General features: G+C 55.0%; 1 protein-coding gene across 4 annotated transcripts in view; it reads right to left on the bottom strand.

Annotated features, from left to right (window-relative positions):
* EPHB2 (EPH receptor B2) overlaps nucleotides 1-25,652 on the bottom strand; it is a 142,641-nt gene that overhangs the window by 87,898 nt on the left and 29,091 nt on the right. For all 4 annotated transcript variants that reach the window (XM_071448779.1, XM_071448781.1, XM_071448780.1 and 1 more), the window contains exons 2-3: nucleotides 14,813-14,877; nucleotides 9,944-10,628 (exon numbers count right to left, since the gene is read on the bottom strand). In XM_071448779.1, the coding sequence (XP_071304880.1) occupies nucleotides 9,944-10,628; nucleotides 14,813-14,877 (750 nt within the window). The remainder of the gene's footprint in view (nucleotides 1-9,943; nucleotides 10,629-14,812; nucleotides 14,878-25,652) is intronic.

Genomic DNA, 25,652 nt, shown 5'->3' with positions numbered 1-25,652 from the left:
GACTCCCCCTGGCCAAGTGACAACATCAGTTTCTGCTAAGGTCTCTCTGGTTTCTGACACAAGGAGCAGAGCCAAAATCTCTGGGTTACCTCTAAGGACTCTTGAGGATGCCAACTCCTTGGCAGGTGTCATTTCAACATGCTGAGGAGAAGAAGAGATCTCAGATTTTGAAGATCTTGCTGCAGAAACCTGAAAAGGCTTCACAGGTTGTCACAATGTGTTCACACAGGTCCCCTTTTGGGTGCCAGACCACAACCTTTTCCTGCCTCCCCCTCCCAGGCTGCTTTCCAGACCAAATGACTTCTACTTTCCTGCTCATGCTATTCCCTGCTCCCCATTTTCTATCTCCAGGATCTGCCATCATACAAACTACAGCTTCTCTGGTCCTTCAGCCACTTTCCCCACTACTTGGACTCCAGCAAAAGCATTCAAGCCAGGTGGGCAGGGGGCTGCTGCCCTATGGGAGGAAAACTCCTGCTGGAGCCCACAGGATGTGGTTCAGAGCCTCTTCTGTTTAAGCTCTTGGGAAGCATCCAAAGAGGGAACTCAGGGATGGGAAGGGTGTGGAGGGGAAGGCAGGAGGTGTTTAAGTTCCAACCACCCACACAAGGACTGGGCATCACAGAGCAGCATCACCAAACTTAAGGTCTCCTTCAAATCATGAAAGTAAAAGTGTATTTTCCTTGGCCAAACCTCATTAAACCTTGTTTGAAGTTTGGTCTGTGTTAACAGAGCCATTGTATGAGCTATGAACACTTTGATTCAATTTCCCAACCTTTATGGCGACTTTTCTGTGCACTTCCCAGTGACAGATTATGTTTCTAAGGCATAAGGGGAACAATAACAAGTTTCCTTGGAGCTAATTGAGCTAATCATGGTTTATAGATTAAGTTCTCTGCAAGGTTTTTACCTAGTGTGGCTAAAATCAAAGCTGTGCTCTAACTGAGCACATCTGACTCATCTGACATCAGAAAAATTTTAAATCAGTGCAGAGAATGTTGGAGGGTATTTCCCAAAATTAAATGTACAATACAATCTCTTGGCTTTGGCCCAGCTTGCTGAAAAATTTCAAATGAAAAAGAAAAAAAATCCTCAAAAGCAGTATTTTCTCCAATCTTCCTCAAGTTACATATGATGAAGAATATTCTCCTCTTGCCCCATAAAAATCCAGCACTATGAGGAGTTCAAGGAAAAATCCTCCTTCCCCCCCAAGATGTCTGAGAGCTTTCAATCAATCAAAGGAAAAAAACTAATGCAAAAAACTACATTCCCTTCATTTTATGGCAATAATGAGTTAAAATCCTGGAATCCTGGGCCTGAATCCCAGCTATTCATTCCAGCTCCTATTAATGTTTACCACTTTTCTCAGGAAAAAAAAAAAAAAGGGGGAGGGGGGAAAGGGAGGCCAAGGAAGGAGAGAGAGGAATAAATGAATAAATGCTGCTCTCCCACCAGCACCAGCACATGATGCTGCCAGAGCTGCTATTCCCTGCTCACATGGGTGTAGCAGCACCAGGAATGCGGTGTTTGATCCAAAATGCTGTTTCATCTGTAAAAATAAAGCAGGGGGAGATTTTCTCCTGGGTACACATCAGCTCCAGCAAAGCACCCGTGTCACTGGGTGTCCCTGTGCCCCAGAGGGACAGAGGGGACACCAGCCCCAGGTCTGCTTTCACTGCCCTCCCCACATCCCCTCGTTGATTCCAGCACAGTGGGATGGAGGGAACAGCCCATCCAGGAGGGGAAGGGGGCAGAGACCATCCTGCAGTTCTGTGTGATCTTCAAGGTCCCTTCCAACCCAAACCCTTGTGAGACCTTGAGCAGAGGGATGAAGGGGCTGGGGCAAAGGCTGTGGGCAGCAGCAGCTGTGGCAGACAGTGGTAATGTAAAACTCCACCATGTTTCTCTGAGGAATGCCATCATTTCCCTCAGGGCTTTGCTGGACCTGAGATCTTCATCCTTCCCTCCAACCCAAGGGATTTCTGACCTGCCCGCACTGATAAATGAGAAGAGGCTATTCCCTTCTGGGCTCCCATGGGCTGCTCCCAGATCACCTCATGCATCCTGCTGAGGTCTTTCCTGCACCATCACAGCAGGGCTGGGAGAGCTCTGCAATCTCCTGCTGCTCAAAATCCACTCTCATGTCCTCAAAAACCTCAACTCCTCCCTTTCTCTGCAGAGAAAATACTTCTGTGGAAGGTCTCAGTCCATTCTTTGTCTTGAAAGCAAAATGAGAAAGGAACTCTCATTTCCTTTGTTTCCCAAGAAGGTGTAGATCCTCAGAAGCTGCATTTCCTATTCAAGGTGAGTGGTCCATCTCCCTCCTCTGGTAGCATATCTTTTGCCCCACTCCTGGACCATGTGTGACCCTTCCTGTGAGATCAGCATCTCTTGGGGCTTCACACCACCAGCAAATCAATGCCTCAGCCCCCCTGTCTGACACCCCCTTGCTCTGCCAAGCTCCCCTGGGTCCTGTTCCAACCTCCCAAAGCCCAAACTCCAACAGGAATGTGCAGAGGACAAGCAGAAGGCAGGTGTGGAGTGGCTCCCAGTGAGCAGCTGCAGTCTCCACCACAGCCCTAATTGGACTCACAACATGGAGAGGTCAGCAAGAAGAATCAAAGCCATGGAAAGAAAGACGCTGTATTCTTGCTTCCCAGACAGAGAGGGAGGAGAGGGAGAAGCCCCAAAAGCAGAATCCAACAATGCCACCAAGCCCCGGCCGGCTGGGAGCATTCAAATTGTCAACAAGCCTGTAGAAAAGGCAGACAAATTCCTGTTTTGTACTTGGGAAGGAGCCAGGTGATGTAATCATCTTTGAGGATGATGGTGGAATACTTTCCATTCCAGCAGTAACTCAAGATGTTAAATAGCAGCCACTAAAGTTAAACATTGCTAAATAAGCCTGTCAGGGCAGCACCTACCTAAGGGGGTGTAAGTGATGGACTGGGGCACACTCAATGCTCACTTTCCACACGCCGTGAGGCAGCAGGGTGTTTCAGAGATGGAGGAAAAAGCTATTTGCTAAATGAGGCAGTTGTGGCTATTTTAGGGTTGCAACATCAGTACCAGTCAAATAAGGCTGTGACAGCTCCAGGACTGGGTCAATGAGGGATTAAAGGAAGGCAGGGATAGTAGTGCCAACCTGTGTGCACTCAGGGAAAACAGATTAAGGCAAATTAGCCTTGTATGGGTTTTTGATGCAATTACAAGATTGACTGGGGGGTAATGGCATTAATGTCACCCACCCAAACCTCTGCAGAGCCTTTCCCTGGCTAACACACGGGATATTTTGATTCTGAAATCAGTGGCTCCACCGACACCATGGGACATCCTCGATGAATTAAAACTTGGCAGGCAGACACAGCGCGGCCGGAGATGCGAGCGAGGCTGCTCCTGCTGCAGCCAACAAATGCGGTTCGTGCCTCTGGGCTGTTTAACATTTTTATCAATGACCCAGGAGAAAGCCCAAAGTGTTCCCAATAAAGTTAGCTGTTGACATGGAAGCTGTGGAGTGGTAAATACTGAGAATGATGGATTCCTGATACAGCAATCCCTGGGGAACTGGGCACAGGCAAGGAACTTGCATTTCAGTACAAACGTGTCAAATCACACCTACAGGGACAAGGATGCAGTCCCAGTTCTCCCAGTCCCACAGGAAAGGACAAGGATCCTCCAAAAGCATCCAGAGAAATGCCACTGCCAAAGTGGTTAAACAGAGGGGGGGATGCAGGCAGAGGGAATCTAAGCATCCCCTCTGGCATGCAGCTGATTGCCATGAGTAGCCTGTTTGTGGGGAACTGGATCTGCCAAGGGAAACGCTAAAGCAGTGCCAAGGGCTGGGGAGAGCCAAAAAAGTTGGCTGAAAACCTTAGCAGAGGAGCAGGGGCCAAAGATTACCCTCAAACAGGCACAGAGAGCACAGAGGTGTGGCGATGGATGGATGGAGCTCTCTGAGGTGGGAGTGCCAGGCCCAGCAGAGTAAGAAAGCAGGGACAGCCTCTGGAAGCATTTAATGGGCAGTTCTCTGTCTCTGGAAACATTTCCAGAACAACTGGCTGTATCTGCTCCAGTTCAACCAGGAATGCTTCCTGGAAGAACTCGATTACCCCATGAGCCTTACAATTTATTGGCTGGGTCCAGCATTATCAGAGGAGGCCCAGACCCAAAACAGGCCCAGAGCCATAAATAGCCTTTTATCAGGAAAACATCATGTCCTCATGGGCTGTGACTATGAGACAGCTCAGACAGGCCCTGCTCCAGCACATCAGGAAGCTGCTCTCAGCCCTCAGCACACACTTGGCCCCCTCCAAATCCCAAGTACAGCTTGGCTGCTTCCCACCCTCTGTGCTGGAGGGATGGCTCTCGGTCCTTGTCACACGTGCTTGTCACACCTGAGCCCACGTCACCCACACATGGTGGGGTGGTGGCAGATCTGCTGCCCTGGCCATCAAAATCATGGCAGAGAACGGGACCCTGCTGAGCCCTGGGGCTCCCCTCAGGGGAGGGCCAGCTCCACCTTAAGCTGCAAAATCAGAGAATCCCAGAATGGTTTGGGTTGAAGGGACCTTAAGGCTCATCCAGTGCCACCCCCTGCCATGGGCAGGGACACCTTCCACTGTCCCAGGTTGCTCCAAGGCCCATCCATCCTGGCCTTGGACTCTTCCAGGGATCCAGGGGCAGCCACAGCTGCTCTGGGCACCCTGTGCCAGGGCCTAACCAGCCTCACAGCCAGGAATGCCTTCCAAATATCCCATCTGTTCCTGCCCTCTGTCCATTTGAACCCATTCCCCCTTGTCCTGTCCCTCCATCCCTTTCCTCAGTCCCTCTCCAGCTCTCCTGGAGCCCCTTTAGGCACTGCAAGGGGCTTTGAGCTCTCCCTGGAGTCCTCTGCAGGTGAACATCCCCAGCTCTCCCAGCCTTAGCTGCAAAGCAGAGGAGTTCTAGTCCTCATAACATCTCTGTGGCCCCCTCTGGACTCACTCCAGCAGCTCCATATCCTGCTAATGTTGGGGACTCCAAAGCTGGAGGCAACATTGCAGGAGGGTCTCACAAAAGCAGACTAGAGGGGCAGAGAACAGAGAAGAGAGCCAACGAGAAGACAGCTGCCAGCCTGAATCTGACTTGGTTTCTCCTCATCCCATCAGCTCAGCAGCTCCTCTCCTCTTCAGGAAGGCCTGTGACCCCAAGGGATGACACCAGATGTCTCTGACAGCCAGAGAGTGTCACCACCAGCTTCTGCATGGCAAAACCATCCCTTGTCACCCCAGCAAGACCAGGACTCCCAGTGCTCAGTGCTGCAGGAGCACAACAAAGAGGAGGCAGGAACCAGAGATGCCCTGCTGTGATGGAGAGGAGCTGCAGAAGGGATGAAGGGCTGGGAGCAGCAGCCATCAGCTCCTGTCCCTGAGCAGCACAGCCATGCAGGCAGTGCCCATCCTCTGTCCCTGAGCAGCACAGCCATGCAGGCAGTGTCCATCCTCTGTCCCTGAGCCCCAGACCATGCAGGCAGTGCCCATCCTCTGTCCCTGGGCAGCACAGCCGTGCAGGCAGTGCCCATCCTCTGTGCCTGAGCCCCAGAGCCATGCAGGCAGTGCCCATCCTCTGTCCCTGAGCCCCAGAGCGTTCAGGCAGTGCCCATCCTCTGTCCCTGAGCAGCACAGCCATGCAGGCAGTGCCCATCCTCTGTCCCTGAGCCCCAGAGCGTTCAGGCAGTGCCCATCCTCTGTCCCTGAGCCCCAGAGCGTTCAGGCAGTGCCCATCCTCTGTCCCTGAGCCCCAGAGCGTTCAGGCAGTGCCCATCCTCTGTCCCTGAGCCCCAGAGCGTTCAGGCAGTGCCCATCCTCTGTCCCTGAGCAGCACAGCTGTGCAGGCAGTGCCCATCCTCTGTCCCTGAGCCCCAGAGCCATGCAGGCAGTGCCCATCCTCTGTCCCTGAGCAGCACAGCCATGCAGGCAGTGCCCATCCTCTGTCCCTGAGCCCCAGAGCGTTCAGGCAGTGCCCATCCTCTGTCCCTGAGCCCCAGAGAGTTCAGGCAGTGCCCATCCTCTGTCCCTGAGCCCCAGAGCCATGCAGGCAGTGCCCATCCTCTGTCCAGCCAGCCCAAGGGCACACAATGGCTCTGCCCCCGCCGTGCCTGAGCGGAGCCAATGGGGACAGGAGGCAGAGGGAGAAACGCTCGATGTGCTGCATGGGAGGAGGGGAGGGGAGAGGAGAGGAGGGGGAGGCGCAGACAAAGAACAGGGAGATGGAGAGAGAAAAGCAGGCAGGGAGCAGAAGGTGAAGCAGGGAGGATGGGGCTGGGGTGTGTGCAGCCCCTCACAGCGAGGAGCAGCAGCCAGCCCCTCACAGGGCCTGCAGGAGTGGCAAGCCAGCCCAGCCAAATGAAAATCTCTTAACCACACTGAATTGTTAACTGCCCCCAAATCCTTTTGTGCTGGGGCTGCGAGCTTAGAAGAGCTTAAGCTGTTAGATGCATGAACTTCCTCCATAAATATCCCTTGTGCACACTGCCGCGAGCAGGCTGCCGTGTTATTAGCCAGATGAAAAACCCAGCAGAGAAAATGAGCAACTCCTTCCAGCTGCACACAGGGGTTGTCCATTCCTTAGATGCCCTTCTCCACCTGGACCCTTTGGTGGAGGAGGACCTGGCCCCCCATGCTCCCTGCCACGTCCTGTTTGGGCGCCTGAGTGTGTGAGAGAACTTCACCCCCAAAGCCAGCTCAGATTTGCTATTGTTTTGCTTCTGGAAAGGGGCCCAGAGTCCCTCCCACCCCTGGAAACACGAGCAAACCTGCCAGCCACATGTAGGAGTGAGTCCCCCAAGCCAGGCGGCTCTGCCGCTGCCTCTGCAGGGAGCGGGGCAGGGACCCGGTGGGAGGAGGGCAGGGATGCAGGGACACATCCTGCAGGGACACATCCTGCAGGGACACATCCCAAAGGGACACATCCTGCAGGGACACATCCCACAGGGACACATCCCGCAGGGACACATCCTGCAGGGACACAGACCACAGGGACACATCCCAAAGGGACACATCCTGTGGGGACACATCCCAAAGGGACACAGACCACAGGGATACATCCTGCAGGGACATATCCTGCAGGGACACATCCCACAGGGACACATCCCAAAGGGACACAGACCACAGGGACACATCCTGCAGGTCCTTCCCGAGCAGAGTGGGGATGTAGGGACACATCCTGCAGGGACACATCCTGCAGGTCCTTCCCGAGCAGAGCAGGGATGCAGGGACACATCCCGCAGGGACACATCCCGCAGGGACACATCCCGCATGGACACATCCCGCAGGGACACAGACCACAGGGACACATCCCGGAGGTCCTTCCCGAGCAGAGCAGGGATGCAGGGACACATCCCACAGGGACACATCCCCCAAGGACACATCCCACAGGGACACATCCCACAGGTCCTTCCCAAGCAGAGCTGGGTGAGCAGCCCCTTCCCAGCCCTTTGTGCGGCTCACTGGGAGGGCTGGGAGAGGACAGAGATTCCATGGCTGTCCTGCCAACTCTGTGTCTGGCTCTCCTCCCAGTCCCCACTCCTCTTCTGGGGGCTGCCAGGGAAAAATGGAGGGGACAATCCCAGGGTGCCATCCAGCCCTGATTGCACCCCACATGAGAAGAGAAAGGGAAAGAAGGAATGGGGAAGGCAAAGGCAAAGACTGAAGGGAAGGGGAAAGAAAAGAAGAGGGGGAGAAAGGAATAGGAAGGGGAAGGAAAGGGAAAGAGGAAGGTGAAGAGGGAGGGGAAGGGGAAACGGAAGGGGAAGGGAAACGGGAAGGAGAAGGGGAAAGGTAAGGAGAATGGAAAGGAAAGGAGAAAGGAGAAAGGAGAAAGGAGAAAGGAGAAAGGAGAAAGGAGAAAGGAGAAAAGAGAAAGGAGAAAAGAGAAAGGAGAAAGGAGAAAGGAGAAAGAAGAAAGGGAAGGAAGGGGAAGGGGAAGGGGAAGGGGAAGGGGAAGGGGAAGGGGAAGGGGAAGGGGAAGGGGAAGGGGAAGGGGAAGGGGAAGGGGAAGGGGAAGGGGAAGGGGAAGGGGAAGGGGAAGGGGAAGGGGAAGGGGAGGCAGCCCCGAGCCAGCTGCCCCATGGAGACGATGGGCTGGCGGCCACCGCGTGATTAATGAGGGCGGGGAGCGCGGGGCCGGCGCTCGCCAGCACCGGCTGCAGGAACAGCTGCCGAGGTACCGGACCTCCCAAAATCCTGCTGCTGCTGCTGCGGCTGCTGCTGCCCAGACAAAGAGGGGACCGGCCTCTCCCTCCCTCCCGCTCCCCGCCTCGGCCCCCGCTCCTGCCGGCTCTGCTCCCCCAGCCCAGCGGGACAGGGCTCTGCAGGAGCGGTCCCGGCAGCCCCTCCCGGGCCATGCGCCGGGGCTGCCCCTCGGCTGGGCTCGCAGTGGCACCGGGGGCTCCCCAAGAAACCCCGGCTGCATCAGAGCAAAGCACTGTGCGGGGCTGGCTCTGCTCCGGGAACAAACAGGCTGAGACGGAAAAGTTGCCATGAATCACTGGGGCTCTCTGGTGTTGCTACGAATGCTTCACTTGGGAGTTGTAAAAGCCCCGTCTGCCCTTCGAGGCAGGGATCAGCCCGGCTCAGTTTCCAGCAGTGCTTCCTTGCTGCCCCCATCCCCATCCCTGCTAAGGCTGTAAGACACTTGATCTGCCCGAGCTCGGTGGGAAGAGGCGTTGAGTGGCTAAGCATGGAGTAGCTGAAATAATGGATATTAAATGATCCCCACAGCACATCAGGACCTGATTTTTGGTGCATGAGCAGCCCAGCCACTAGCAGCAGACATGGAGCCCTCTCCAAGGGGACGATACAGCCTGCAGTCCCTACTGAGCACAATCAGATTGTCCATTCCCCTCTCCAGTGTGTCTGTCTCCCACTACCAGCACCCTCCCCTTGCTTTGGTTCTACCTGGCCAACCCTTCAGAGCCAGAAGAGAGGAGACACAGCTCCTCCCTTGGCTCTGCAGTGGCCACCAACCTGTCTGTAATGGATCTCAGAAGCCCTGGCTCTGCTTGGAGTGTGCCAATGCTATCGGAACTGCAGAGGGATTTGGAGGTTCAGCCAGGACAGGGGAAAAAGATCCTGTTTGCCAAACTCTGTGGTTTGCTCCGTGCATGGCACAGCTGCAGGTGCCCACCACACAGCTCTGGGGTCTCCACCTTCTTCTGAGCAACCCCAGGAGCTCCTTTCTGAACCTTCCCGAGCCCATGTATGACTGGACGGGGGCACAGACATCAGCTCAGGGAGGGGAGTGCTGAGCCTCTTGCTGGCCTGGGACCAGGCTGGCTCCATGGTGCCCAGCTGAGCTCAGCAGGCACTCACAGAGTCTGCTCTGAACATCTATGTGGGAGGAGAACATCTAGAGAGGCAGAACATTTATAGGGCAGGAAACCTCCGGCTGTTGAGGAGTACAGGGGCCAGGTATCTCTGAAGAGGCCATGACCATGTCCTGCCCTGGGCCATTTGCACCTCACCAGGAAAACACTGTAGACAACTTGCTCCCTCCCACAGCACCCTTTTGGGACCCTGCCTTCCCACTCCCCTCATCCAAGAAGAGATTCAGCCCATGCCAAAGCACACAGCAAAACCAACAGCATAACAGCCCCAATATTTTGGGAAGCAACTGCAGATTGGTGACATGCACCACACGTGTGTGCCTCCAAAACCTGGAGAGCATGGATGGCACCAGCAACTGGCGCCAGCCCTGAACCCAGTGACTCTGGGGACCCGGAGGTCATGGACAACCTCTGCAATGGACGGATGAGCCTGGGGCAGGAAGTGAGCAGCTGGGGAAGGAGTCAGCCTCCACACAAGCCCCTCAGCCACCCCTGCCCAAGGAGGTCCCTCCCAGACGGTTCATGCAGATCCCAGACGCAAATCCCGAGTGACCCCAGCAGAGGAGAGCCTGTGGTTACCTCTGCAGACGGTCCCGTTCTCCACGGACTCGTAGCCAGCCCGGCACATGCAGCGGCCGATGGGCACCAGCCACTCGCCATCACCGTTGCAGTACAGCTTGATGGGCACGTCCACCTCCTCAGCATTGGCAATGCACGTGCCCCTGGCTGCCACCAGCGAGGTGCTCTCTGCTCCCGACAGGGTTTCTTGGAAGACGGCCCCGTTCTGGATCACACGGGGACATTTGCGGTAGAAGACACGGACGGCAATCAGGGACATGCAGCCCCCATAGTCCTGGAAGGCCAGGTAGAAACCATTCTTGGAGACGGGCCCAAAACTGCGCACCTCAGTGTTGATCTTCATCACCCGTCCACCTAAGTCCACCTGCGAGAAGCTCTCGTCAGCAGCGATCGTGTCCACCTTCATCCAAGGATTCTCCATCCAATTAGGAAAAGTCTTGGTGGCCGAGTCCAAGTCTGACTCGAAATAGTACAGGTTAAAAGTCTCCTTACAGGAGCCTGGGACATTTGGGATGCTGCTGCAGTCCCGGACAGAGAATTTCATCTCCACGTGGATGCGGTGTGCTCCTCGCCTGCGGATGTACTTGGTGCGGAGCCAGTTGTTCTGGCTGGACTCAAAGACGTTGCACACCTGGTAGGTGCGGATGGTGTTCATGTTCTCATCGTACCCACTCACCTCTTCCCACTGTGGGAAGGACACACACAGTCAGGGGCTGCTCTGAAGGGGTGCTCCCCACCCTGCTCACCTCTTCCCATCCCCACGACATGCCACGTAGGCTCTGCCAGCCCCAGCTGCCCCTCTCTGTGCCCACCCCATCCCACAGGCTGTCCCAGAGTGCCCAGCACCTCCTCCCAGCACCCCCCTGCAGGTGCCCTGTACCTGCCTGGGCAGGGTTTGACCCACACTGTGCCCCAGGCAGGCTCCACACTGTGCAGACAAAGGGGTCCCTCAGGCCACCTTGCTGGCACTAGCACCATGCCCCATGCCTGGATTCAGGGTCAAGCCTCTCTGCTGCTGGAGGGACAGCAAGGCCACTACTCTGCAGAAATGGTTTTAGTAGGGACTGTGCCCATGGCTGCACTGCACTGCTCTGCCTCTGGCAAAGGAACACAGTGCCTTTAGCACAGGGATTGCCACCAGTGCCACTGGTTACAGACATGGCAACAAGACCTGCTTCCTCATAAGCCATGAAACCTCCTGCCTGACTGCAGCCAGGGCCTCTTCCCAGGGGCAGGATGGGACCATGGCCAATCCTGCTGTGTTCCCAAAAAGGGAGGTGCTGGGTAAGTCCCACTGGAGCCCTCATCCCTGCCCCTTTGACAGTCAAATGCTTTGGGGCTCCTCCAGCAGGTGCTCAGGTCCCAACCCCAGCTGTCCTGAACTGGATCTATGGGATGCAGACATGCCTATGAGCTGTGCCATGACAGCAACATCCTTCTCAGCAAGACAGCTCAGAGCTGACAGATTTCCCCATGGGAAGCTCTGCCCAGCTCTCCCCAGCTGACTGACTCTGCCAGCTCTGGAGGAAGCTCCATGGAGTTACAGAGAACATCCTGAGCTGGAAAGGACCCACAAGGATCATCAAGTCAACCTCATGGCCCTGTACAGTCATCCCAACAATCCCACCCTGTGCTTGAGAGTGGTGTCCAAACATTCCTGGAGCTCTGGCAGCCTTGAGGCTGTGCCCATTCCCTGGGCAGTGGCCAGCACCCTCTGGGGGAAGAACCTTTTCCTAACATCCAGTCTAAACCCCCTTGACAGAGCTCCAGCTGTCCCCTTGGGTCCCCACAGAGCTCAGGGCTGCTGTGATATCATCTGGCCTTCTCCAACTCTCTGCCCTTTTCCCAGGCTGTTTTTCCCAAAATCCTCCAGTGCCTGGTGTCTCCATTCTGTGTAGGATGGGGACATTTCAGAGGGGGATGCAGGGCATGAGCTGCAGCCTGTAACTGGCCACTGCTCCTCTGTAGGGAGCACCAACAGGGAAGGGTCTTTGTGGGAGGAGAACCCTCAGCTCACAGAGCATCTCCTCCTGCCCAGCCCCTGCCAGAGTGCAGAGCATCCCCCTGCAGTCCCATCCCCACCCAGGGCACCTGTGTAATGCTGGCAACAGGGACCAGAATCCTGCTGGCGTGTGACACAGTCCCAGCCAGCTGGAACTGCTCCTTCTGAATTTCTTCAGAAAACTGTTCAAGTGGAAGCCGAGCTGTTTTCCATGGATGTTACACCCCAAGCAAAACCCTGCCCTGGATGCAGGATCACAAGACCCAGCATAGCCCAGATCCAGCACCAGTGCCAGGACCAAATCCAGGGAAAATCCTGCAGGAGAAGAGCACTCCCAGCCCCTCAGGTTGTAAATGGCCTCACAAGGGCACCCAGGACTGGGGAAAGAGGCTCAGGAGATGGGAGACAGATTGCTCCTAGCACATCAAGGCTCACAGCCCAACAGAAGGCTGTCAGGGAAGATCCCCAACAGCTCCAACCACTTCAGATTGGCAGTAGATGTAAATCTGCTGCCAGGGCTGGGGGACAAGAAGAGCATCATCGCAAAACACAGCCGGAGCATTTGCTTTGTTTTCCAGAAATAAATTTGGTGTGTTAGTGGAAAATTGCAGGATCTCCCTGCTTTTCAGGGCACTGGTTGGGAGGGGAGTGAGGGAATCAAGGACAAAGCATGTGGAAGCAATTCCTTCCCTTGCCCTGCCTCTGATGTGGCTCTCCCTCACCTGGACCACTCCAGACCCCCACCTTGGCAGCTAGCAAGACCAAGGGACCCCCTACACACACCTGCCCCAGCCCCCAGGAAGGGTAAGGACACGAGCCCAGAAAGCTCAGCCTTGGTCAGGCAGGAGCAGCACATGGTGGAATGAGAGTCTCCAGGGCTTGGGATGAACAGGAGATGGAGGGAGGGCTTGGGGACCTATATAAATGGTACAAGAGTTTCAGAGCCAGACATAAAGCAACTGTTTGGGCTTTGGGGTCTGTAATAATCCCCAAAAAGGAACACAGGGCAGCTTCTGTCTTCCAGGTGATGCTGGCTGCATCCAACCTGGCCAGCCACCTCTGAGTGGGATGCACTGCCTTGTCCTGCCCTTGGACATGAGGCCATGAAGGCATCGCAGAATTGTCACCCCTGATGAACACAGAGCAGGACATGATGTGCCCATATCCCCCCTCAGGGCCCTGCTCAGAGGTGGAGACAGGAGGCGATCCCACCAACCACTGGGATTGCATGGCACTGTCCAGATGGGCATCTCCACCCTGATGGGGGTCCTGGGAGCACCCTGGGGGCCAGGCTCAGGATCCCCAGCATCCTCCCACATCCCTGCCACAGCAAGTGGCTGGCTCCAGACTTCCCTTTTCCCAGATGGGAGAGAAAGTCATCCCCGTGCACCAGCCCCTGCGCTTCCTCGAGGCTTAATTAGAAGCCTCTCCCTTTCTCTTGGCTCTCTAATTAACATGCCGGGAGCTCAAAGGAAGGCAGCAGCACAATAACCCAGGGAGAGGCTTCCAGCAGGCCCCGGCCTCATTACGGCCAGGCTGGGGAGCGGGAGCAGGGCGTGCTTCACATATGGAAACACCGCAAACAAGAAAGGCTGGGCCACGAGAGAAAGAGACTTGACCTCTTCTCCCCTGCATTGTGTGCCCGTCATCCCCCTCGGCGGGCACTGGCGGGGCCAGGCAGCTCTGCCCTTTCTCATGGTGATGGGCAGCGCCCGTGCCTGGCGCAGCACCGCGGCCACGCTGCACGGCTTGGTTTAATCTCCCAGACAAGGCTTTTCTGGGCTCTTTCTTTTCTTCTGCCAAGTCGGCTCAGATTGGGGGCATGCTGTCAGCCTGGGGGTGAGGGCCACAGAAACGTCTTCATCCAGCCCCTGCAGAGGGTGGATGGAAGGCAGGATGGAGCTGAGCCACCGCTGCCATGCACGGGCGTGGAAGCATCTCCAGGCTTTGACCAGGCTGGATTGGGCCATCCAAATGCAAGGGAGCAGGTCTGGGGGGTTGGACACTGTGGCTGCTGCTGGTTACCACAGCCAGAGGTGGGCAGGATGCTCTGAAGCACCTTGATGCCCCACGTGGGACACAGAGGGGGCTCCACTCTGGTTTTCTCCCATGAGCGGAAGGGTGCAGAAATCACAGAGTCACAGAATGTTCTGAGGTGGAAGGGACCCACAGGAATCATTGAGTCCAACTCCTGGCCCTGTACAGACACCCCAACAACCCCACCCTGTGCATCCTTGGGAGCGTTGTCCAAATGCTCCTGGAGCTCTGGCAGCCTCGGGGCTCTGCCCATTCCCTGGGAGCCTGGGCAGTGCCTGCACCCTCTGGGGGATGAACCTGATGCACTGCCTTGCTCAAGCTCTTCTTTAAAGGAGTTTCTTCAGGGTGATCTTTGAACATGTTTCAGGATACACCTGGCCCTGGTAAAGAAGACAGGTAGTTCTGCTGAGCCAGCAAACATCTCTCTGTGGGATGCCAGTCCTTTCAGACCTGAGCCTAATGCCCTCATCCTGCTACAGGTGACAGGCAATGGAATAACAACTGAGACACTGGGGACAAATGATGGTGGCCTTGGCATATTGTTTCTTCCTCTCCTCATTTTGAGGTGGCTGCATGCCAGCTCTATGGAGACTGTGATTCCTCTAGCACCACACTGTGTGACTCTGTGGGGTGGGAACTACATCCCACCAACACCGGGGTATTTTTTGGAGTATCATCTCCTAGAAAACTATTGGAAACCTCAACTGTGCTCTTTCCACATGGCCAAGGCACTTTGCATCAGTGCCTGACTTTTCCTGGGCCAAGCCTGCCACATTCACATGCAGAAGAGACCCCAGAGCAGCTGCAGGTCCCGTCAGGTGATGCCTTACCCCTGAGGGAGGATGCACCGTCCAGCCCAGCTCTGCTGTCGCCGTGGTGGAGTCCATCAGTGTCTCTGTGGAAGGAAGGGGAAACAAGGAGTCACTGGCTGCTGATGAAAGGACTGAAGATGGAGACAGGGAAAAAGGTGGAGAGGAGCTAGCCCAGGGCTGCAGGGCTGGAGCCCATCCCACACTGAGCCTTTTGACCACATCTCAGCCAGGGGACCCAGGCACTGGTCCCTCCACCCAACTGCTCCCCACCCACTGCCCACTGCTCCCTGGCCCCCATGCAGAATCATGGAATCAAAAAATGTTAAGTTTGGAACTGACCTCCGAGATCATCAAGTGCAACCATCATCCCAGCACCAAACAATGTTCATCATTAAATCATGTGTTCATCATTAAACCACTTGTGAACCACTTGTTCACAGGTGCCACATCCACACGTGTTTTTTAACATCTCCAGGGATGGTGATTTCACCACTGCCCTGGGCCAATGCCCAGCCATCCTTCCCATGAGGAAACTTTCCCTAATATCCAATCTAACCCTCCCCTGGCCCAGCCTGAGGCTGTTTCCTCTTGTTCTGTCCCTGTTCCCTGGGAGCACAGCCCAACCCTCCCCCGGCTGTCCCCTCCTGGCAGGAGCTGTGCAGAGCCACAAGGTCCCCCCTGAGCCTCCTTTGCTCCAGGCTGAGCCCCTTTCTCAGCTCCTTCAGCCCCTCCTGGAGCTCCAGACCCTTTCCCAGCTCCATCCCCTCCTATGAAAATGCTCCAGTCCCTCAATGTCATAATTTTCATTAAGGGCCCAAAACTGACCCCAGGATTTGAGGTGGGACCTCAAGGTGCCCAGCACAGGCAATGTCTCCTGCTGCTGTGAGTGAGGACTCTGCCATCCATCAGCCAAGCTGGATTTTCCTCCTCTCAATCCTAAATCCAAGTACCCTCAGCCCAGTTCTAACGCAGCATATGAGGAGCAGCCTGAGCAGGGATCCTCCATCACCTTCTAGTTTCCTTTGCCAAAAGCAGGATTTTTTTTTCTCAGCACTTTGCATAGTAGGGAGAATCCTCTGAGATGCAGTAGGATGTGGGGAGGAACAGCACTTTTAGGACTTAAAAGTACTAAAAAATTAAACCACTGTTAAAGCTGGTTTTCCAGATGATTTGGGCTGAAATAGGTCAGGTGATGCTACCACCGACCAGCACAGACAAGTCCTGCTCAGCCTTTCCTGAGCTGCAGGAAGGCCTCCTCACCCTTCCTGCAGCTCATGATGCTTCCCACACTGGAGTTCTTTTCATCCCAAATAGCTGTACATTGGTTTAACTCCACTGATGGCACAAGGAGGGCTGCTCAGGTGATGGTACCCCAATATCTGGGCCAACATGAGCAGCTGAACGTGCCAGCCAGCCCCATCAGAAATAAATGGGACAGACTCTTGGAATCGGGGTTCAAAAAGCCAGCTAACATTGAGTCCCACCATTACTGCAGCACTGCCATGTTCTGCACTAAGCCATGTCTCTAATAACCACATCTACTCACTTCTTTAACACTTCCCAGGGAGTGCTCAAAAGTCTTTTTTGGACACTTCCATGAGTGGCTTGCAGAGTCTGGGTAACTCTCTGCTCCTCCAGGTCTGCAGCCACATGCTCATGGCAATACAGGGATTTTTCTGCACCACACCCAGGGCTGACAGTTTAAGAAAATAGGACAATATTCCTGAGTTTAGGAAATGCAGTTTAGAAATTCTGCCCAAAGGCCTCAGAACACCGAGGCTGGACATGAGGGGAGTGTGGAGGGACACACTGCACAGGGCAGCACATGGCCAGTGATTCTGTGCTGAGATCATGGTCATGCTCAGAGGGGAAATTCTGTCCCTCTGTTCTGCAGGGACAATGTGAATCCCCTGATTTCAGCACATGCCCTGGGGATGCCAAGTGCACTTGCAGGGATGCTGGGAAGTGTGCATCCCATACACACTAAGAGTCCCAGAATTGTTGGGGTTGGGAGGGACCTTCAAGACCATCCAGTCCCACCCTCCTGCCATGGGCAGGGACACCTCCCACTATCCCAGGTTGCTACAAGCCCCGTCCAACCTGGCTTTGGACACTGCCAAGGGTGGTCCCAGAATGGAATGGAGAGTTACTGGGTGTAACCATGTCCCTCTGCTGTGCTTCTCCCCACCAGAAAAACAAGCACACTGCCACAAACCCCTCAAGAACATCTCCACCTTCTCCACTTTCACTCCATTGAACAAAAACAAAGGAAGAAAAGCTCAGCCTTGAGCAGATCCATCACTGAAGAGCCAGGCCTGGATGCAGAGGTGACAACTGCTCCATGCATGTGACCTCCTGCTCCCCACTGGCACCCCAAAAAGTGCCTGGGCAGCACTGTGCTCCCTGCACCTACTCCTGGCAGTAAATCCTCCTTAGACTGTGGCTTGTTCATTACTCCTGGTTCCAGCCAGCGGTTTCCAGTTCACAGGAAACCAGGATTTCGAAATTTGGTTTTATTCCAAGAGTAAAAAGCAAAAAGTACTTCTTTTCAATTTTTCCCACTAAGAAGAGTTCTGGAAAACAGCTAATCCCAAAATGTTGTGGGTCAGATTTACAAAATTTCTTTTTAAACTGAGTATTTGTTTACATAGGCCAATAATAGTGTTTACTTTATCAGAGGATCTTGCTTTTTCATTAAAACACCAGTGGCGTTTGATCTGAAATGAAAACAACATTTTTCACACAGTGCTAGCAAGAAGCTTTAAAAACCCCCTGAATTTGTTACTTTATCTTAACTATCAATGACAGTGGTGCATAGTAAGTACATTAATAGCAGTGACTAAAATGGAAAACAAGATATATTCTAAGTCATTACAAATAATTCCCCAAATAAAGTTCATATCTTGAAGCATTCTGCATTTTTAAAAACCTTTTATTTAATGAAAACTCAGTGCAGTGGAAATGTTGTGCTCAGTACACCACTGCTCCCACCCCCTTATCCTCAGCTGAAGGATCTCCTTGGAGCTCTGCATCCACTCTGGCTGGCCCAGAGAGAAGGAGGAGAAGAAATTTGCAGGTTTTAAGCAAGTTTTTCCAACGGCAAATTATCTTCCCATAAAAAACACCAGATATTCCATTAATTTTAGTCTGGATTTACACCATTTAGCTGCCAGCTATTGGATTTCCTTTTCCTTCTACAAAGACTCTGCAGTCCAAAATCCTTCTCTCTTGTGGTGCTCACGGGTGGCAAATGATCCATCTCCAAGACAACTAAATTAGCTCAGCTTCCTTCTTCTTCCTCCCTAAACCTGGTTCCTGTTTGAGGCTCCTGTTTATCACCCTTCACAGTGCAGGGGGTCCCAGGGCTGTGGTCCCCATCACACACAGCTGTAATGCTCCAATGTGCCCCTTCTGGGGCAGTTTTTGCACCAAGCTGCTGCCCAGGCTGAAATCCTTTTGGAGATGGGGTTACACTGAGCAGAGAGCACCTGAATTATAGAAAACTGGGAATAGCTGGTCCCCATGAAGCACAGTGACCCTGCAGGGTCAGCACAAGGGGATGTGAATCAGAACCTTGAAACCACAGAATGGTTTTGGGATGGACCTTAAAACTCATCCAGCTGCATGGGCAGGGGCACCTTCCACTGTCCCAGGCTGCTCCAGGCCCTGTCCAATCTAGAATTATAGAATCATAGAATAGGCTGAGCTGGAAGGGACCCACAAGGATCATGGAATCCAACTCCTGGCCTTGTACAGGGAACCCCAACTCCCCCAGCCTGTGCCTCAGAGTGCTGTCAAAACACTCCTTGAACTCAGACAGGCTTGTGACCACTGCCCTGGGGAGCCTGTTCAGTGCCCAACCAACCTATGGTTGAAAAACCTTCCTCTAATATACAACCTAAACCTCCTCTGACTTAGCTCCAGACGTTTCCTCAAGTCCTATCACTGCTCACCAGAGTGAAGAGATTGGTACCTGCTTCTCTGCTGCCCTTCAGGAGGATGTTGAAGAGCACAATGAGGTCTCTTCCAGTCTCCTCCAGGCTGAACAGACCAAGTGACCTCAGCATCTCCTCATATGGCTTTCCCTCCAGACTCTTCCCCATCCTCATGGCCTCCTTTGGATTGGATGCTGTCTAACTTCATGTCTTCATGTCTTTTTAATATTGTGGTGCCCAAATCTGCTCCAGCACTCAAGGTGAGGCTGCCCCACTGCAGAGCACAGCAGGACAATCCCCTCCCTTGCCTGGCTGGCCATGCTCTCCCTGATGTCCCCCAGGACACGGGTGGCCCTCCTGGCTGCCAGGGCACTGCTGACTCAGATCCAGCTGGCCACTGACCAGGATCCCAGGTCCCTTCCTGCAGCTGCTCTCCAGCCTCTTGTTGCCTGGTCCACCCACACATCCAGGGTTGCCCCATCCCCAGTAAGGAATCTGGCACTTTCTCTTGTTGAACTTCACATGGTTGGTGATGGCCCAGTCCTCTGTTTTGTTGAGGTCTCTCTGCAGGGCCTCCCTGCCTTTGAGGGAGGCAACAGCTCTTCCCAGTTTTGTATCTTCTGTGAACTTGCCTCATATTCCTTCCAGTCCTGTGTCCAAGTCATTGGATGCTGAAGAGCGCAGGGCAATGACAAAGCCCTGCAGTGACAGGTCACCAGTCTGATGTCACCCCAGTCACTGTCACCCATTGTGCCTGACTCCCAGTTTCTCACCCATCACATGATGTGTTTATCTAGCTGGGGGCTGGACAGGTTGTCCAGAAGGATCCTGTGAGAGACAGTATCAAATGCTTTGCTGAAATAAAAAAAGATTCCATCTCTTGGCTTCTCTTGATCAACCAGGTGGGTTTACCCAGTCAGAGAAGGAAATCAGGTTTGATAAGCAGGGCTTTCCTTCATGAAGCAGTGCTGGCTGTGACCAATGACTACGTTGTCCCCCAGGTGTTTTTCAATACTTCTCAGAATAATGCTCTCCCTTGATTTTACCAGGCAATGAAGTGAAACTGCCAGGCCTGTAGTTTCTAGGGTCCTCCTTCTTGCCCTTCTTGAAAATTAGGACAATGTTTGCTGACTTCCAGTCAGCTGGGACCTCTCTGAAATCCCAAGACTGATCAAAAATCACCAAGAGAGGCTTTGCAATGACATCAGCAGCTCTGTGAGGATCTTGGATGAACCACAGACCAGAGGAGTTTGGTTTGAATGGGACCTTAAAGCTCATCTCATTCCATCCCCTGCCACAGGCAGGGACACCTGCCACTATCCCAGGTTGCTCCAAGCCCTGTCCAACCTGGCCTTGGGCACTGCCAGGGATGGGGAGTCTGGGCAACCTCTCTGGGCAACCTGTTCCAGATGTTCATGGACATTTCTGAGTGACAGGTGACTCCAGGCCCAGGGACATCATTTGGACAAAGTTCTGCCACAGGTGTGAGCTCCACACAAAGTGTGGTAAGCCCCAAGGCATGGGAACCCATCATCTACTGAGGCAGCTCCTCCACCTGCAGTTTCCACCGGGCTGCCCTGCCCCTGCCACTTCTGTGCCCAGGGTGACCATGGTGGGCTGTCACAGCCACATCTCCCCCAGCAGCTTCCCTGGTCCTACCTGGGGCTGCCTCATGCTCATACAAGCACATGGGCACATAACAGGACCAGCTCCTGTGCTGGGGACAAAAAACACAGACCAATTCCACCATGGGCAACCCCAAGGCCAGCTGTTAATGCCTTGACCACCACCTTGGCAACTTCACTCACTGTCACAGCCGCTTTCATGGTGCCATCCTGCTGGTCTGGCAGCACCAGGTAGCAGGGTGAGAGGCTGATTCCTTGGCAGCCTCATGAAGATAGATCCCGTGGCACCCAGGCCATGGAGCAAAGCCATGGGGGAGTGGCAGGGGTGGGAGCCTGGCCCCTGGCCCACCGCTGGTGGCTGCAATAGCTGCAGCTCAGTGCAGCCCTCCCTGCACAGCAGCGTCTCCTCAATGTTGTTGCTTCTGTTCTCCCCTCCCGTGTGTTTATCTGCAGCTCCACATGCTGCCCACAGCATTCTAAATAAATCTGCAGCTGCTCCACACCAGCAGACACAGCTCTGTCCCACTTCCCACAGGGAACCACACTGCTCCCCACGGGACACCCGGGGACCAGTGCCTGTGCTTCTCACTTTGGAGATGTTTTCTCTGAGCAGCTTCCCCCAGCACTGGGGCTGTCCCCAGCACTGCTGCCTACTCTGAGGGCACACCGTGGCTCTGGAGGGACACTTGGCATCTCCAGCCACACCATCACCCCCACCCCACACTTCCAGATGCTCGAAGCCACACTAAGACAGCATCGTGCAGAGGATCTGCTGTGACAATGCTGGATGGGGGTTCCTGTGCTTCCACATGGTCTTCTTGCTGCTCAGTCACAAATGAGATGAGTGTGGGGTTCTCAGCTGCAGCAGCTTTTCCCATCTGGCCAGATCAGGAATGAGACTGGTGGACAGAACTGGGAGGGGAGGACAAGTCTGGGATCATGCTGGGTCCTGGTGGCAGCAGGACGGGCTGGCCAGGAGTGGGGATGGAGGGTGGCAGGACCAAGGGGCAGGGGCAGAGGCTGGAGGTGGAAGGGATTAACAAAGGAGCTGTGCATGTTGCAGACACACTTCTCTCCATCCGGAAAAATAACTTGCATGGAGTTTTGCCAATTCAGACCAATTTGGAGTATCCGGACCTGGGCTTCTCAGAAGTCCTGGCAAATGCTTCACATTCACAGGCTCCAAGCTCATCCAGATAAAGAAACAGCTGGGCAAATAAATAGCCCCACAGATAGCTGGAGCCTCCACCCTCATTTTTCCACCCACAACTTTTTCCCTTCCCCTTTCACTCCTCACGAAGGCTCCTCTCTCAGGGTAAGACACTTGCCAGGATTGTAATCCTGGTCCAACATTATCAACACAGGGAGCAAGCTTCTCGTGAACCCATGACCACATCAGCTGTGGCCAGTGCTGGATGTGCAAAGCAGGCAAGAAGCTTCCAGCTCACTCTGATGGGCTGGGAGCAAAGTCACCCTAAGGCAGAGACAGTGGGAGATCATTCCCTGTCACCAAGTCCCTTACATGACCTGGAAGCCCACCTAAAACACCTCATCAGCTCCAGGCTGGAGGGACACATAGTGTTAGAGCCCAGGCAAGGGGAGCAAGATCAGGATCTGCACTGGAGACACCACAGGTCAGGATGAGCTCCTCCATGCAGGAACATGTGCTTCAGGAACCATGTACCCACCCTGGCCTCAGGCACAGCCCCCACATCCCGGGGCAGGGGGTGGCTAATGAGAAACCCGTCTGTCCCCACCCCAGGAGCCCTCAGCACAGATCCCTGCCCTTCCCCACGTTGAAAGGCCCCTCTCTGCCTCCTGTGCTTTACTGGAGCCTGATCATGATATTTTTGCCAGCGTGAGCTGAGAGGGGCCGAGCAAAGCCAGTGGCCCTTCCCTGCAGCCCTGAGCTTTGCTTTGCCTGGCCAGGGGCCAGCGGAACGAGCTGAAACCCAATCCCCCCCCCCGGCCGAGCCCTGGCGCGGGAACAGCTCCCTGCATTGTGAGCAGCGGTACAGGATCCTTGGGATATGGCACTCAGGGATCCACTCAGACTCCAAGGGGGACAGTGATTGATGGGGGAGGTTGACTGAGCTGAGATGGGGACCCCGACACGCCCCACTCCCCCCAAAGGGCACCCCAAGGTCACACCGGTGCTCCTGGTGCTGGGAACCCAGCACTGAGGTACCTGCTCATTCAGCGCCCTTCCTTGAAAAATTAGGTCCAGCCAGACTCAGAGACCTAAGGATTAGGATGATGTCCATCATCTCCATTGCACAGAGTGCCTCTGACCAGCCAAACAGGATCCAGGCTGATAGCCCATGGAGCAGGGAGAGCTGACCCCAGAGATACCACACAGCACGGGCAGGGGAAAGATATCCTCAGTTTGGGGGAGTCACGGAGCCTTCTTGGCTCCTCAGTTCCCTAGGACATCAGTCACAGCTCCTGCAAGCCCTGTGAGGCAGGAGCCAGCCCCAGAGCCAGCAAGGGAGCAGGGGATGGAAGCTGGTGGGGCTCAGCAGAACCTGCTGGATCACTCTCACCCAGCTACTGGGTGGTGCTCAGCTGATGAGACACTAGGGTTCAGGACTGGTGTCAAACAAGGGGATGGCCCCAATGCCCTGCCCTTGGTACAGCATTGCAGCAATCCCAGGTGGAACTCCCCCTCATTTCCATGAGGGAAATGCCACGAGCTGGGCTATGCTTTCCCATTCCCACCAAAATCTCTCCCTTACTCTGATTGCCCACACCTTGTCTGGACCATTCTCAGGGGACCAAACCCAGGGCTGACACTGATGAGCAGAAAGAAACCACTGGTCTTTAACTCCCAGCCTTGCTAGACCAGAAAATATGGAAAGCTGGGCTTGGGGCAGAGCTGCACCTGGCACGGGGGCCATGGCAATGCCACTGGGTGAGCCAGGAGCCAGGGCTGAGCACGGCCACAGCCCAAATGCAGCAGCTTCCAGACCCTCTTCCCAGCTCCTCCTCTCTCTGTGAAGGCCTGGCTGTGCAGGCACTGCCCTGCAGGGTGCTCCACTGCTGGAAAGCTCAAAGCAAGGAGAAGCCAAACTCAACAGCCCATGGGGTCCTGCAGGTCACCCCAGCACGTGTCCTGCTTTCCAAGCACTCAGTGACCCAGCCAGGATTGTCCCTCTCATCTGCCTGCCTGCGAGGAGAATGACAGCTCCAGGTTTCAGAAGGGAATTCTGATTTTGTGACCTCTCAGCCCCTGCTGAAGAAGCAAGTGAGGCTGGATGTGAGGCAGGACCACTCTCCATCCAGCTGACACATTATCCCACTCACAGCTGCAGATTCATCCTGTCTGTCCCAGTTTCCCCACACCAGCTGCTCCACAGGTCAGCAGAAACAGGAAAAACCCACCAGAGCTCTCTGGGAAGCTGCTCCAGCAGCACCAGGGACCCACTGGCAGCATCTGTCCCAAAAGGAGCTGGGACTTGTAGGTGGTCTGAGTTCAGGCAAGGTCAGGCTGCTGGCAGGACACAATGCAGATGCCAAATGCCAGCAAGCAGAGGCCCTCCTGCTGCTGCTGGGAATGCAGGAGCCACACAGAGGAGACACAGATGAAGGCGTTTAACAGCCACTGCTACTGTCACTGCTGATGGCTCTCCTTGGTGGCACTGACCCCATGGGCTGGGAGATACCTGAGGGAGGGAGTCCCAGGGTAAACTGTTGCGTCCAGTCTCATCCAGGCCCAGCAGAGACTGAATTCCCCAGCAAGCCTTTTTCCAAGAGGATCGAACAGGGCCATGTTCCTTCTGAGAGCCTCCAGGTGTCTCTTCCTCTCCTGGGGATGGACACAGGGGTGCTCTGGGAGGTTGGAGTCCCATGCCCAGAAGCTCTTTCTAAAGGTGCCCCAGCCCCAAAGGAACCATCAGCCTCCACCACGCAGTGCTCTGGTCCAGCTGAGTGTGGCACAGCCACCCCATGGGGGACAGACACTGGTGTCACCACTAGTGCCCAAACACACAGCCACTGTCACTGGTGTGCAGGAGCAGGTGCCATGTGCAGCTCCTGGCTGCAGCATCCTGGCAAAGAGCTGCTGTATAACACATTAACCTGCTCCCACCACTGTGCCCTGCAGCCACTGGGACAGGGTGTAATGCCCAGGGTGCTGCAGCACTGCCCAGCCCCCTTTGATAGCCACAGCCACTCTCCTGTATCCTAGACACAGTATCCTGTATTCCCAGACCCACTGGCCTGTGCTCCCAGGCACAGGTGGCCTCAGGAGTCCTGGGATGCAGCCTGGAGGCTGCAGAGCATCACTGGGTAAGGAGCACATGCCTGGCTCTTGGACAACATCACCCCTTCCTCACTAAGCCCTGCCCATCATCTGATGTGAAGAGCATGGAGGGGACCAGGAGGGGTGACACAAACCCAGGGCATGGCTTTGTGGCCAGCTCTGTCCCTCTTTTCCTTGGGGCCACCCTCACCCACAGTGGGGACAGTGAGCACAGCCAGTGCCACCTCCCAGCACTGCTGATACTAAATGAGGTTTTGTCACCCTGCTTGGTGGCACAGGCTGCAAGCAACTCGCTCCCAGCAGGTTCCAGAGTCCTGCTCAGAATCCCAACTGAGCTATCCTTAATGGGCTTCAACTTTAATTTGCTTTTATTGGAAAACACAGATGGTGACCCCCCCCCCTCTCTCCCTGGCCCAAACATATACAGGATAATAACGTTTACAGGGAAAGATGTTATCTCCAAGCAGCCAGAGCTGCAGCCACAGCCCCACCGCCCTGCAGTGACACACAGCTGTGCCCCACAGCCCTGCCCGGGCCACCCAGAGCCACCGGGGGGGGGTGGGGGGGAAGCAGGACCAGGGGCCAGTGAAGAATAATTAAAGAGCAGGATGAGTCCCTGGTGCACCCAAGCTTCTCAGATTGACCTGGGCAACTTCCTCTGTGACCGGGTCTCTGCAAAGCAGCAGCAGGCATCCCAGAGCAGAGGGATGCCCACAGCTGGAGCCAGCCCCTGCCTGCAGCCCAGCCAGCTGCTCCAAACATCCCTGACTCCAGACACCCCTGCAAGAAGAGCACGTCAGAGCCCAGGATGGCTGTGGGGAGGGATGGCAGTGCAGGGACAGACAGGGACAGGCAGTGCCACGGGCATCAGGCTACACCTGCACCAGGGACCCAGCATCAGGGTTCCCCAGCAAACAGCAGGCATCAAACACCTCTGGGCTTGTGCCACATTAACCCAGGCACCCAAACACCAGAGCCTGTGCATGCTCCTGCCCCTCTGGCACTGCTGGTGCCATGCAGAGCCAAGGCCCCTTGTG

This window comes from Agelaius tricolor, unplaced genomic scaffold (genome assembly GCF_023055355.1).
Source record: "Agelaius tricolor isolate 1412-34295 unplaced genomic scaffold, bAgeTri1.0.p SCAF_28, whole genome shotgun sequence".
Lineage (NCBI taxonomy): Eukaryota > Metazoa > Chordata > Aves > Passeriformes > Icteridae > Agelaius > Agelaius tricolor.
The sequence above is the reverse complement of the archived record's forward strand: the minus strand, read 5'-3'. Positions and strand labels throughout refer to the sequence as shown.